The sequence below is a fragment of the Struthio camelus genome, chromosome 3, assembly GCF_040807025.1.
Source record: "Struthio camelus isolate bStrCam1 chromosome 3, bStrCam1.hap1, whole genome shotgun sequence".
NCBI lineage: Eukaryota > Metazoa > Chordata > Aves > Struthioniformes > Struthionidae > Struthio > Struthio camelus.
Window position 1 is genome coordinate 14542227 of NC_090944.1, and position 15815 is coordinate 14558041.

General features: G+C 39.7%; 1 protein-coding gene across 3 annotated transcripts in view; it reads left to right on the plus strand.

The window, feature by feature from the left end:
* CD2AP (CD2 associated protein) overlaps positions 1–15815 on the plus strand; it is an 88379-nt gene that overhangs the window by 10514 nt on the left and 62050 nt on the right. For all 3 annotated transcript variants that reach the window (XM_068937020.1, XM_068937021.1, XM_068937022.1), the window contains exon 2: positions 14224–14384. In XM_068937020.1, the coding sequence (XP_068793121.1) occupies positions 14224–14384 (161 nt within the window). The remainder of the gene's footprint in view (positions 1–14223; positions 14385–15815) is intronic.

The window sequence follows — 15815 nt, forward strand, 5'->3', positions numbered from 1 at the left end:
GCCTGTTGGAGGCAATGAGGACAACACCTGTCCTTGGTGGTTACTATTGATGGGAAGCCTCAGACTTGATGAACACCAGCTGAAATAAAGCTGTTATAAAACATGAAAGGTTCTTTCAGTAGGATAAGGTGTAGTCTACCATTTCTATGCAGCAAGGAAACCATACTAATTTCATATCAAGCCAGAGTTCTTGAATCTTGCTATATGCCGCTTTATCCCATTTTTGTGGTTCTAAGTAGTGATTGAAGTAGTAAATCCTGACCTGTGGGTTTTTTTCTTTTTTAATATGTGTATGAGAGTATACTGATGATTCTGTTTTTTGTGTAAGTAGGTCACCAGGCTCCTGCCTGGTAGTTGTAGAAATGCATGCAGTCAGTTGAAAGGATTTCTTTCTTTTTTTCTTTTTTTTTTTTTTTGGAATTCTACCTTTTTAAGTGAATGTATTGAGAATGGTAGTGGTGATCGTTAGCTTTCTATGAACTCCGTGTTCAGTTACTCAAAGTCCTGACTGCAGTGACTGATATTCCTTGCCCCAGATAATTTTTCATGACATCCTGTAATGTCTCTGTTCTCTCCCCAAATTCTTCAAATACCTGCAGTTGTGTTCCTATCAGTTAGCTACACAAGACATAGCACATGCTGTAGCTGTTTCCAAGCTATGTATTTGATGATGAGCCAGCCAGCATGTTAGAAGAGTAGCAGCATTAGCATTGTACTGAAATCTTTTCCTCAATGACGACTATAATTCAGGTGTTTCAGTGCTGACTCTGCAAAAAACAACAACAACAACAAAAAACATTGTATGACTCGTATTTCTGAGACACCTACTCTTCTGCTGTGTTTTAACCAAGTGGATATATAGGGAAGGAGTTATTGAGAATAGAGGTGGGGGGGCAGGCTGATAGGCAGACTGGCATAAGCTTTGTTTCATTTAAGTGCACGAGTTCATGTTTGGTTACCTAGAAAAGAGATCCGACCTCCAAAATTCTGAGCACCTCACATGGAAATGGACATAGTAAGAGCAACAATGAAACTCAAGTATTTTGCAGAACATCTCTTGGATATCTACCAAGACGTTATATTTGCTTTCTAGTTTTGTTTTTATATCTTTGTTATGTTCAGGGCTTACTGCTCCTTTCCTGATGAAAGGCAAGGAGGAGAATCTGGGGAACTGCAGGCAGCCTCACCTCAGTTCTTGGCCAAACTGTGGAACAGGTCCTTCAGGAAAGCTCTTTCAAAGTGTATGAAGGATAGCTGATTGGGGGGCAGCTAGCATGGATTTACCAAGGGCAAATCATGCTTAAAAAAACCTGGTTGCCTTCTGTGATTAAAATTACTGGTTCTGCGGTCAAGGGGGGAATGGTGGATGCCTTTTACATAGGCAAGGCTTTTGAGGTGGTTTTTTAATAGCAGTTTGGTAGCCAGACTGAGGAGTTATAGGCCAGGTGGTAGACTACAAGGTGGGTGAAAAGCTGAGTTCAAAGTGTAATGGTCAACGGTCTGAGAGCCAGCTGGCAGCCAATTACAAATTATTCTTGGGTTGATATGGGGGCCGTTTAACATCAACAGCAACTCAGATGGTGGGACAGTGTGCCCTCTCTATACACTAGACTGGAGGGGGGAGGGCTGCTATACTGTAATAGGGCTAGGGAAACGAGCCAACAGGAACTTCCTGTGTTTCCAAAAAGACAAATGGAAATCGAGCACCTAGGAGGGAACAACCGCATGTATTCAGATTTCCATCTGAACCTGAGAAAAAACTTCTTCACTGTGAGGGTGACAGAGCATTGGAACAGGTTGCCCAGAGAGGTGGTGGAGTCTCCTTCCCTGGAGATATTCAAAACCCGTCTGGATGTGATCCTGGGCAATATGCTCTAGGAGACCCTGCTTGAGCAGGGAGGTTGGACTAGATGATCTCCAGAGGTCCCTTCCAACCTAAACAATTCTGTGATTCTGTGATTCTATTAGTGCAGACTAGGGCCTGACTGCTTTGATAGCAGATCTGTAGAAATGAACCTAGGAGTCCGAGTGGGAAGTACACATCAGCTGCCAGCCCTTGCATCAGTGAAAGCTCGCTGTGTACCAGGCTGCATTTGTAGGAGAGTAGCTAGCAGGACAAGGGCAGTGATTGTTCCCCTCTGCCTGGCACTCGCAAGGCTACATCTAAAATAATAAACATCTAAAATATTGTGTCCTGTTTTACTCCTCTTTCCCCACAAGTGCAAGAGAGATGCCAACAAACTGGTGAGAGTCAAACATGGTTAGGAAGCAAGCGCATATGATATAGAAGAACTTTGCTTAGCTAGGAGAGGAGAAGGCTGGGAGAAAGGGTGCTCTAAAAGCAGAGTGCTCCTGCCTAAAGGGGAGTTAAGAGAAGGGTGAGCCATACTCTTTTCAGATGTGCAGTGAAAAAATGAGGCAATAGTTGCAAGTCACATCCCATTGGAATTTCCATTGTCGTAAGGAAAAGAAAAAAATATCTTGGAGTTAAGCCCTGGAACAGGTGCCCGGAGACAGTTATGTAATCTTCATCCTTTGGAGACTTTCAGAATTTGGCTGGAAAAAGCCCTGAGTGACCTAGTTTAACTTTGGAGTCCGCCTTGCTTTGAGCAGTTTGGAGTAAGTGACCTGCAGAGGTCCTTTCAGAACTGTTTTTCTGTGATTCTAAGTCTTGCAAATCATGATGGTTTACATTGTGATCTTATCTTATGGTGAAGTTATCCAAATCTGGATTCAAGTCACAGATAGATATTTAAAGGACTCAATCTCTTAACTTTTAGAACATGGCAATTGAGCTAATGAAGCAATTGCATCTCCTTTAAAATTATGCAGTTGAGGTTGTAGGGTGTCCTTGAGCATTTTCATATTTTATTGACTTAACAAAAAAAAACCTGTTGCATAAAGATTCCTCTATGCTTTTCAATCAACAGTTTTTCTTATACACTAAAATTTCCCCACTAAAATGTAAATTGACCTCATTACTGTAGTAATTAGTATCGGTCATCCTGACTGAACATGAAGTCAGATAGAAACACTTTCCTCTGTTTTAATGCTAAGCATATTTTGTGGTTTTTGAAATATCCCAATCTGGGACCATTCAGAGGATTGCATCATTCCTGTTTTTGAAGATGAAGGGAACACTTTGTGCATACTCCGTATGATGCTTTTAAGTTTCCATAAATTTATTTCAAAGCCAGATTTTTGCCGTGTTTGCAGAAATACTAGTTGTCATTCTGAATTAGATATGTGCCAAATTGTAGGCCATCTATCAAAGCATTTTTGCATTTTTTTAGAATGTGAAAGGAGTTTTCCTTTGGTTTTAAACCAGAAGACTTTCAGAGGCTCTCTTGTTTTTGTAACTTATGAATTCATAACCTGGAGCTATGATCATGCTGTCCTTTTTGGCTAAATAAGAGTCCTCAAAACTATTTGCAGGAGGAGCTGAATCTTTTGTACTACTTCTGCAGTAACACAGGGTCCAGGTATTGAAAGAAATCTTTTATATAATTCAAATACAAAGATATTTATCTTCTTTTTTCGTAACTTTGTCAAAGCACTTCTAGCTAAAATGAGCAGGAGAGTCTTCTGCTTAAATTGTGATTTTTTTTTTTTTAGCTAATTAATTAGTGGAAGACTTCAGGGAAAAAAAGCTAATGAACCTCTAAATATGCTGATGACACTGATGCTTTTGTTGCTTATTTAGTCCTTTGGACTTAAACAAGTTATGATCATTTTGTTCTTTAGAGCTTTTTGGCATGGTTTCATTTTTAGCAGGCTTGTAGTTTGATGTTTTATGACTCACCTTGAATGTTTTGCCAAAAAATTGTTATAAAATTAACTTAAGGGAAGGAACAGAAGAAGAGGTGTGAGTGTATATATAGAACAGTATCTGGGTCATGGCTTTAAGGAAGTGAATTTTTTTTCCCCCCAACTCCCCTGTGCCCTTTCAAATCCCCCCTTCCCCCCCCCCCCCCCAAGTTAGTGGCAGTGTTTACCTTTGCTTGCAGAAGACAATTGCCTTCAATCAGGAAGACTAACCCTCCTGCAGGTGTCACCTCAGTTTCCTGGCTGGTTCCTTGCAGTGACCTCTACTCAGATGTGCAATGAAAGAAATTGCAAGCAGCATAAAAATGTAACTTTCTGCTTAACATAATTTCCTAGATGAAGCACTTTGACCTTTTCTGTCCTTATAAGGTAGTCTGAAGCACCTGTAGTTACTACAGATTTTAGTCTAATGCTTCCTCTTATAGTGTCTTCTCTTGCTATGTTCCTGCAATTGAAGGTGGGGAATTGAAGGAGGGGGGGGGGAGGAGGAAGGGAAATCCACCACTTCTTGCTAATAGAAGTGAAGAGGCAAAAGAAAATTCACAGTTTTAGGGTGAGTTTACTAGGTTTACAGCTGAGTTTAAGATGTGTTTCTAATAGTGTTGGGCAAGACTTACTTGGAGGCATCTTCCAGGGTTAGTTTTATGTGCAGTGAGGAATGTATGTCTAAAAGGCCCCCACCACGCCCCCAGATGGCTGGTAAGGATGACTTATCCCTTAGTGTATTCTACAGGATACATTTGTTTAGTTCTGAGGGCATGGATGGGAATGGCTTGCTTTTGGGAGGTGAAAATTAACCTACTTTAAAATTGTTTTTCTATCAGCTCGTACAGAAAGTTAAACACAAGAATGCATGTTAGAAAATTAGGGAGAACTGGAGTAGGAAAATGAGGCCTATGTTCTTTGTATCTGTGATGTTTCAGGGAAGATAGGACTTCTGCTATGGTTTTTTTGTTTAATTTCCTCAAAAATTTTTTTCTTAATTGTACTGAAGCTAGCTTGAAAAGCCTTTTTTGAGAGAGTTATTAATGGGATATAATGACTTTCTCTTTACCCCAAATAGTTTGGGTTGGGAGTAAAGGCATACATTTTGTTACAGTTTTCAGTTGTACGTTTTCTTAAACTCTTCAGCCATTCTTACTGGCTTGTAAAATTAGACACAATCTTTTATTAAAAATGTGCATTGAGGCACTTATTGAGTAAGTCAATGGTATGTTCTTCAAACTAAAAATGCCAGGCAAATTCAAGGTACCTTCCAAATGGATTAGTTCTGTAGTTGAAACCAGGGAACTTGGTTTCTGTCACTGTCTCATGAGCATGGCTGCTATTTTTTTATTCTTTTATTCTCTCTCTCTTTTTTTTTTTTGGCAAGCTGATGCAGAATTGTTGGTCTAAGCAGAAAATAGTTAGGATAAAAAGGTGATGTATCATAAAGCTAGTTACAGGTACAGTAAAGAAAAGCAGACACTAAAAAAACAAAAACACCCTCCACGCCCAGCAGAATTTTGTTCAAATTGTCATATCACTGACTGAACATTGAGTGAACAGAGCTGGCCAGGAATCATACTGCCTGCAGCTTAACAATCGGGATGTCAGTGGCTTAGCAATAGGAAGTTAGTTTTGGGAGTAGTCTTCAGTGGTTAAAATTGATTTGCATTCAATTTGGCCAACTACTGCAAAATTGCATGTCAAATATAAATGTAAAATTAGGAGCATGAGAAACGTGACGAGGGCTCTGACAGATCTTTTGGATCACTTATCAATCACCATATGTCTCTAAAAGAGAACCTACTGATGACAGTTAGTGATATGTTTTGTTATTGGTATGATATACCTAAAATTTTGGTAAACTCTCACCAAAAATTTTTATGTGCTTATCATTGCAAGGCATAAGAATTGGTGGTATCCCATACTTTACAGGAACCACCCCCCCCCCCCAAAAAAAAAACCCAAAAAACAGAACTACCTTTTGACTCCCTCTTTCCATGTTCCCAATGCTAACTTTTGTTTTTGCCTTGAAGCTCAAAATATTTAATCAAAATGGGAAACTAACAATAGCTTGGCTGCTGATGCTGAGGTTTGGGCAAGTAAAGGCCCAGATGTGATATTGGATTTTGTGTCTTACGAAATACGTTTCAAAGTTTCTTTCTGGTGTGGGTTTGAGTTTTTTGTTTCCATTCTAAAAGCTATCAGAACAGTATAAAATGCCCTTACTATAAGCACTGAGGATACTTACTGAATTGATAAATAATCTTGTAAACCATCACATACTGAGCATCTTTTTGGTGATGGCTTGTGATGGAAAGGATTTACTGTATCCTTGGAGAATACTTGCTTGACTATGGACTGTGTATTGAAAGAACACATTTTTATAAAAGTAACTTTTTCAGCTGATACAGGAAATGGGGGATGGAGTTGGAAGATTTAGTTGTCCAGAAACCTACAGTCTGGGGTGTCCTCCCATGCAAGGTTTTAGGTGAAATATTGAGAAGCAAGAATGAAGTGAACACTTTGTTTTAGTTTGCATGATTGTACGGACCTCATGTTACGTCTTTGCTGTAACTGAGGTATGAAGTTTACATACTGTGGGTATGTAAACTTATCTTTTCAGTTTAGTGATGACCCTGGTGTTCCCCAGAGATGGTGACTTGTCTTTGCACAGTGGCCACCAGTACTGGGAAGCTTACTGTTTCAGGCACAGCACTCGCATGAAGCTTACTGTTTCAGGCACAGCAACCCTCAGGCTGGGACTGTGCTCTGGCTGCTGAGCTTTTATACCAGAACACTGGCAAGTGCAGGGAGGTCTTATGAATTTGTTTAGAATTTGGTCTGAATATGCAGTGTGGTATCTGCATGCTATTTTCATCTAAAGCTGTGCCTAACCTAATAAGCCGCCTGATGCCTGGAGTGTTTTAGAGTGAGTAATAAGGCTACTGCTCTGGATGGAGCAAATCCAACTCAGATCCGTGCTTGAGTCCCTGGTCAGATGTTTGCAGGGTTTCCATAGTGCTTCTGGAACTTGGTTGACACAGCTGAACTAGTTTTATGTAGAGTCAGCTTGGGTCCAGCAGTGCATTGGAGGTGCCTGTATTGCTTGAAAGCAGTATTTGTTTGCTTGGCACCTGAGCTAATAAATTCCACACACTTAGGTTCTGTATTTTTGAATAATCCACAACTGAGATAATAAGCCTACAGCTAAATGGGAGTTAATTGTGTGTGCTTGAAAGCAAAGGTAGCTAGAATGGTATGAAAATCTTTCAGTTTAATTGACACTTAATTTCTTTTTTTTTCATTAATTTAATGAGTTTTTTTATTAAAAAATCTTGGTAGCTGGGGGCAATTTGTTTTGAACAAGACTTGAAGTCAGTATTTGAATATATTAGACCAGCATTATCTTAACTGGAAAGTGCTTCCTCTCCTGCATCCCTTATGGCAGAAGTTACTTGTTAGGGCTATAGATGATCAAAGTTTCAGGAACAGGAAGTAATATTGTTACTTCAGTATAGTGCTCTTTATGAGGACTAAAGGTGGCACGACTGGTATAGCTCACTTGGGAGCGGGCAGAGGTAGGAATGGCTCTGTTCCGTCGTTGATATTTCAGAGGTGATACACCAGCATTGGACTTCCTTTTGAGCTATTCTGAAGGTAGAACATCTTATGACACTTAAAGCATTAAATAATCCTCCTGAGAACAACTGAGTGCCAGTCTGAGAACTGCAGTGATGCAGTTGTCCTGTGAGTCTTCCCCATGGAGTATGAGTGAGATGGCTCTGCTCAATTGTAATGTTTGTTATTCCATATACCGTGACCTAAATCTATTGACTTACTGAAGGACATGATGAACTGTGTTGTAAAATGTGTAGACTATATGGTCTCTGCTAGTTAAGTATACTCCCTCCTTCAATTCCTTAATAGCTTGGAACTAGATGCCTTAAAAGGCTACTAGATTCCTGTCAACTTGCCTTATTTCAGCATTATTTTAGCATATGATGTCATGGCAGCTTTTGGCTATATGCAAAGCAGCAAGTAGAGAAGGGCGAAAAGGATGGATCTGTAGAGAGATGGCTGGTGCTGGAGACACGTTTTGCATGTTTTTATTTCATTGTAGTTCTAGTCTGGTCCTGTGAACTTCATGCCTATTAACGATTAGAATGCATTAGGGGTGCTCCTGGGACGCATATCTCTGATTTAATTCAATTGAAAAGGTATCCAGCTTATTTTCTTTGAGAGTGCTCCACGTTGTGAACTACAGCATAGTAACTGAGTATGATTTGGAGATGTACTTACAAGTGCACTCCAGATCTTGACTATAACAACAATGTAGATGTTGACCTAAGTCAGTTGCCGTGTGATCCTCCTCCTTTAACCCTGCAGTGAACCATTTTAGGCAGATAAACATGTGGAAAGTTGGCACTAAATTTGTTTTTTCTCTTGGCCTGTTTTCCTGATCTGGCTTACCAGCAGTTTAAAGAAGTACTAATTTCAGTGCAAAGCAGGGGGAAGGGACCATGTCCCTGGGCACAGAGGAGATTGTGGTATCCCTGGCTTAAAATGCCATGGAACTACATCTTTACAGGTGTCCCTCTTTGAGCTAAAGATGAGGCTATCTTGGGAACCATCGAAAGGGAGGTAGGTGGAAATACTGTATGGGTTCGTCTGCTCAAGATCCATTCTGTTTAGGCTTGAGAACAACAGAATTGTGTATATGGCTGCAATAAAACTAAAATACCTGTGTAACTCTGTGTATATTCGTGCATGATGCCTAGAATGTTAGTTTAGTTTGAGAGACTAAACTTATTTCTTAAGATGGTTATATAAGTGAAATTAACAGTACTGTAAAGTTTGTTTCAGACGCCTAGTGACTATCTGTTATGATAAATTTGAAAAGTAAAATCTGTTTCTGTCTTAACTGCAGTTCTGGCAAAACACTTCTGAAAGCTGTACAACTTCCCAGGCTTCATATTCAAAAGTAAATGACTTTTCAGGCATGTTTTACGTCAGTTCGGATGAAGAAACATTCATGGAATACGGCATGCAATTCAAGCTCTTTGCAGGTTGATGCTAGACCCAGTCCCTCCAGGTTGGCTAAATGTTTCAGCAAGGCTGAACAACTTAAGAATTTTATGCAAAGACTTCAGTCATCCCACCGATTACTTTTCTTTTTAGGGCCATTAAATGAAGCTTTGCAAGGGATTTATTTTATGTCTAGTTTGTCTTTTGTTGGCTACTACATACTACAGAAAGGTAAAAATTCTAACAGTATTGCAATGTCTTGAACAAAGTCCCAGGAATGTGGGATTATACTCTTTACTGGACAATAGTGTCTAACATTTGGTGATTTATACTGAAGACATATAGGCATGCTGTAATTTCAATATTCTTTTGGTCTATTCCTTGATTTCCTTCCCCTCCCCCCACCCATAGAGCTCCTACAGAGCCATGGCTGTCTATTCTAGCCACCTTTAGAAAGAATCTTGAGGAACTGAAGACTGATTTATTTAAAATCAATGCAAGACAGGTGTTATGCAGTAGCAATTATTAGGAGGCCTGCCTTCTGCGTTGGCACCGAGATATTGCTGGCAGAAGAGCTTGTTGTGTTAATCTTCGAGAAGGGGATTGTTCAGCTATGCCAGTAGTCACTGAACTCTCTTAGTCAGGCTATGTTGCTGTATTGGCTAATAACACTTGCTGTTTTGTCAAGGGGGCAGTGTTGTTACGTAGGCTACTTTTCACTTTTGCCATTGGAAGCAATGTAATTAAGCCTGCAGTTGCTGAAAATACTGGCTAGCTTTGAAGGGTTGGTTTGCTTTATTAGTTAAGTCCTTATCTTACTTGAAACCAAAGGCTGGACAGAACACTGCCGTAAAGCCTTCCATAACTACCTTTCCCCAGAAGATGTCCAATTAGTACTTTTTACCTAACATCGTTGATTTAACCAATCCCCTCCCCCCCCCCCCCCCAAAAAAAAAGGGGGAGGGAGAACCTCAAAAACCCAAAAACCACCCTCTGTGAAGCTCTCTAATTCCATTGAATGCTCTGTCTTAAAAACTATCCTGCCTGAAACGGAAAGCTACCACCTAAGGTAACAATTTGTCTTGATTTGGTCACAGAATCACTGAGGTTGGAAGGCACCTCTGGAGATTATCTACACCAACCCCTTTTCCAGAGCAAGGTCAACTCAAGCAGGTTGCTCAGGGTCGCATCCAGTTAGGTTGTCAATATCACCAAAGAGGGAGATTGAACAGGTTCTCCAGGCAACCTGGCATAGTGTTCAGTCCCCCCATAGTGAAAGATTCCCCCTCCCCCCCCCCCCAATGTTTAATTGAAATTTCCTGCGTTTCAGTTTGTGCGCTTTGTGTTTCGTCCTTTCACTTGGCACCACGGAAAAAAGTATGGCTCTGTTTTTAATACCGTTCCTGTGTGTATCCCTTCCCCCCACTTTTGCAAAATCGGGTATTTATGCACAGGCATAAGATCCCCCTGAGCCTTCTCTTCTTCAGTCTGAACAATCTCGCCTCTCTTATCCTTTCATTATATGGCAAATGCTCCAGTTTCTTAATCACTTTCATGGCCCTTTACTGGACCCACTGCAGTATGGCCGTGTCTTTCTCTCATACTGGGGAGCCCAGAGCTAGACTCAGCACTCGAGATGGGTCCCACCAGGGCTGAGCAGAGGGGAAAGATCACCCACATGGAGGAGCAGCAGAAGATAATAGTCTGAGGGGTGGACAAGCCTCGACAGTTTCTCCATAGTGTCCAAGATCTGAACCAGCAAGCAGCAAACCTCCCTGAACAACAAGTAAGGTCATTGAGGGGGACGTTCCTCCCCCGTAGGAGAGAGACTACCCCTGGCTGCTTCCTCCTGGTGCCCTTCTGTGGTTCAGGCTCAGCTGGCTCTGATGCTTTGTCTGACAGAGCTTCCAGCTCCTTATCTGCTACCAGGGTACTGAACCTAGTCCCGTGTTTCTAAATCAGTTCTATACGGTTCTTGTGGTCTCTGCTGTAAATTATTTTCCATAATATCATAATCAACCTGACTCTGATCTGGCATGTGTTCCTGCCACCCCCCCCCCCCCCCACACACACACACACCAAAGCTTTTTTCTTTCCAAAGCTTGAAGCATGTGTGGGGTGGCATCTTGCATTTATTTTTGCATTGTTACCAAAACAGTGTTGCCATTTACCTATTGGAGATCTAGGATAAAGGAATACTTTGTACACAGAATGGGAAGAGGTCTGCAATGGCCTATACTCCCTGTGAATACTGGTTCCACAGTCTGAGTCAGCATAGGAGAATGTTGTCTTCCTCCTAGATGAGCTTTGGTCCTGCTCGATGGGCAGGAAAAACTCAGTTAATCTCACAGTGTTTATGCTCAAACTTGAGCAGACTTTTTTTTTTTTTAATGTAAGACTCGGTCACTATGGACGTTTAAGCTACAAAGTATTATTTTTGAATTGGATTTGAAATTGAAATAGGTGTGTAAAAGGCAGAGGGCAAGTAGGATAGGTGTTTCTGGTAGTTTGTGGTGTTGAGATGTTCTACTGCCTGAGACTTTGTGAATCTTGAAAGTTTTCCCCAGTCTGCTATTTATTGCAATCCAGCCTCTTGTTGACTGTTTTATTTATTTATTTTTATTTTTAAAGTATCAGGTCTTCCCTTGAGTAAAGCTTTTAAATGTCAATGTAGTGTTTGAAAAATTCAGAAGTGCTCTTGACCCATGGACTGACCTGGCTACTAATTATGCTTATTATAAGGAATTGTGACTCCCTAAATATTTTCAGTCACACTGTTTTGCTTGGGTTAAAATTATGTTTGAACAGCTTTCAGAATCTCAGTTCATCTAGTTACTGGACTCTTTTTGGTAGTAGAAAAGTTTCCTGCCCATAGCACTGCAGTCTAAATGACTTGATCAGTTCATCTAATGGCTACTTGCTGATGCTGAAAAGCAGGAGTGGTAAGTGCTCCTCATGAGTATGTACTAGAAGTATATGCAGCTTCTTGCTGTTTCTACATGCCTTTTCTAGAAATAGTTTCATCCCATGTATTTATCTTGACATTTGCTATGACCTGTCCTACTTTTCAGGGAAAAGAACAGAGTTTAGGTCTGTCTTGTGTAGGTATTCATGAGAATGAGGATAGCATCGAGTATCACTGACGAATGCAATAGGAACATCGACATCTAAATTTCGAAAATAAAAAATTGGTATACATTTGCTGCTTTGTGTCGGTGGAACGTGGAGACTCATGGTGGATGACTGGGAGGTTCTTAGGATCTTCCTGCAGTTGTTCGCATGACAGAGTATGTGCTTTATAGTCTGGGAAGCTGACTAAAATGAATGTTTTGTGTGTTTTGAGCACAAATAAAGAAATATTCCCTCAAGGAAATAAAGAGGCTTTCAAAATAACTAGTTTCATGTTGACACAGTGTGGTTGTGATTATCTGCTTCAGATTCTTCTGTGGAAAAAGGATCAGGTGTTTGGCAGTTTGGGTCATCATCAGCAATGTGTTATGCAGTTACAATGACTCCTATATTCAGATCAGTTTTCCACATTTACCTGTGTAAAACTATCCTATAACCTGTACATTGAAATCTAATATCTGCTAATATGTTTAAAAAATCTAATATCTTGAGAGAAATTTTACATTGTTACTTCTTACCTTTTTATTTATCTATAGGTTTTTGAAATGGTTAAGCTGAATTGGTTGGAAAATGACATTTTCTTATTCAGACTGTTGTTGGTAAATGGCTATTGTTATGATCTGTGGCTGCCAGGCTTTCCTATCTGTTCAGGAATATTTCGTGTCGGCCACTCAGAAAAAAGCAGTTCAATGCAGCAGCAAGATAAAATTACTGTGCTTGCTCCAGGCAGTAGTGGAAAAATATGATGCTTTGAAGCAAGTTTAGAGAATATATTTGATAAAAATAAATGTATGCACTCCAAAAAAGTGTATGGTAGGAGTTTCAAAGTTCGTATCGTGAACAGATAACTGTGATAACTTCTGTTCATAAAGAAGAAAGGTTAAGTATTCTCTCTCTAAAATCAAAACAAAATAAAAACTTTTTATGGTAAGAAAAAGGCAAAAAGCAACTCTCCCCCAAGTTGTCATGTTTATATTTCACTGGCTCCTCTGTTAGTGGGTGTATTCAGAAAACAGCTTCCCAGAACAGATCATTCTAGCTTCTGTTGTATTCTTAGCATCATCATGTAGTTCTATTTTTTTAACAGGATTTTCAGACTTTGTGTGTAGGCAGCAACGGGCTAAATGTTACTTTGGAAAATGCATTCAGCAGCGCTTTTGGTAAAAACTGTCTGAGGGAAGATCTATACATTTTAATGAAGTTGTAAGTTCAGTACCAGGAAAAACACTTTCTTACATTTAATTCGGTAGTTGTGAGTTAATTGATGGTTATTATCTTGCACTGATAGAATAAGGAGTAATCTGTGAAGAAACCTCTTCAGCTGTTCAGGATATCAGTCTTTTAACGCTGTTATGCTGTGTGCGCTGTGATCTGCAGAAGAGTTGGAGGCTTCCCTGACAACTTTGTCCTGACTGGGTTTGAGTGAAAGGAAAGGTTATTTGATTACTGCAGGTTTGTGGAAATTCCTGGCATAAACAGAATTTCTTGATGAACGAGTGAGTCTTTATTGCCGAAAAAGCTTTAAATGGTCGGTAAGCAACTCTCATGGATTTCCTGTGGTGGTTATGCAACAGGTGGGCAAGTATGTAAATATATTGCCATGCTTTTCTGATTGAACTTAATTATATCCAAATTAAAGCTTGCTTGTATGTGTTTCTTCATACAAAACCAGAAGAATCTGGAAGAGGGTGCCTATTGAGTGTGTGTGCAAATTAAGTAGTTTGATATTGTCAGTCATAGACTTGTTCTGGCTATAATAATTTTCTTGGATCAAAGTTGAAAAAGTATTTTGTACTTAACTGTTTCTCTTTTGCAAACATAATAGCAGATACAAATCTGAGAACTGATAAGGCATTGTATGTATGTACATGCAGAATCTGAACCTTAATTTCTGATACCCCAAGTATGCATTAATAACAAATGCTTCTCATGTAGGCAGTGGTTCATAATGGCTAAAATCTTGGGCTGGGAGTTAACGCCCTTTTCCCCCACCCTCACCCTTTCCCAACCTCAAACGCAGCCCACAAGAAAAATCCTGGGTCGTTTTCCTAGCGTTACATTACTCTAATAGGTGAGCTTGTGCAAGTTCCTTTCTGCTAGTTTTGCCCTCTGCAGAACTGTACAACTCACAAATAAGTACTGTTAAAAGGGAAATACAGCATTTGTTCTTAGGTCTGCCTTTTTGTATATGTGTGGCTTTGAAGTTGGCTATAACCATGTGTCTGAAATAGTTTTGCTGTGTTTCTTTTCCTTCAGTGGACTATATTGTGGAATATGACTACGATGCCGTACATGACGATGAGTTAACGATTCGAGTTGGGGAAGTCATCAGGAATGTGAAAAAACTAGAAGAAGAAGGATGGTTAGAAGGGGAGCTAAAAGGCAAAAGGGGCATGTTCCCTGACAATTTTGTGAAGGTGAGTTCTGCATTGACTTGTTTTTACTGTAATCATATGGTAGTCTAGTATTGAAATGGTTAGAATTACATGTAAGTTGTATTTGTAACAAGATGAGATTTGTTATTGCGTTTTAACTAGAAAACATTTTAACTGAATGATTTTCTTTAGTATGTGTTTGAAAGGTTTTTTTATTTTTCCCTTAAGCTGTGCTGTTTATATTCACTTAACCATTTCTTTTGGTCTGTATCCTGTCTCCTTGATAGTGCTTCAGTGCGCTAGCAGTTTTCTGTAGCCTTGATGACCTTCTTTAATAATATAAAGTGATTTTTGGGGGAGAAAAATCTATGCTTATAGAAGACATCAGGTCAAAGGAGAGCTGGGAAGGTGGAGTGTCATTGTTCAGCTCTAATGAAAAGCTACATCCTCAAGCTGTAGTTATGTGGTCGCTTCAATCTGGGTTAAAGCTGTCCTCTTAGAAGGCACAATCCTGCTCTTGCTTTCCTCAGCTGCTTAGTGCTAGCACTGCCTCCTGTGTGGCCTTGCAAAGGGCCAGATCAGGGAATGGGTCCAGCTAAAAAGTAACTATGAAGTCAGGTTGGTTTTCAGCTAGTTTGATTTCCTGAACAGTCTAATCATGTGTCAGAAACCAATGTCTGAAAAGGAAAGGGTGTATGATAAATAGCCGCCTGGGCCGCTACATAATGCGTACTTCAGATTAAAGTCGTTATCTTTTTGAACATGACTTCTCTCGGATCTAGATTTGGGTCATTGCTGTGTGACTAACAATGGTTGCCTTCAACTTTGAAATGGCTCCTTAAGCCTTTTATTCAAGCTTTTATATTTATTGTTTGTGCACAGGGAGGAAGAAGGTGCCTAATTTTAAAGTTCTTCTTTGCAGCTTCCACGTTCTTCCTGTTTTGGGTTTTATAAATCTAGTACTAAGTATGTATCTGTTTCTAGGTAGGAGGGTTAGTTACAGTGAAGAAGTTTGCAAAGAATCTAGGTATGCTGTTCCATAAAGAACTTAAGAAATTTGGTGTCTGCCTGAGCTGCCAGATACTTCTGAACTATGCAAGTGATATTGTGATATTACACTTCACTTTTACGCCTTCTAATCTTTTTGAATACCTTTCTAGGGTTCCATAGTTTAATCTACCTAAAGCACAGTTATAGAGAATTTAGATAGTTTTACTTCAAAGAGACAGGAATCCTGTTTCTTTAAAAGAGAATTATGTAGTACCTCTTACTGTGATGTTCTGATATCTTTAAACCCAAATGGAAACTTGTCCAGTGTGCTACAAACTTTTATACTTACTTACATTTAGTTTGACAATTTTTCTACTCAACTTGTTGAAAAGGCAAAAAGTTACTTACTTTTGATTTACTGCTGAGAGATTCAAATTTGTCTTTTAAAACAGTTCTGCTGGAAATAGTTCAGTCATTTTGCAG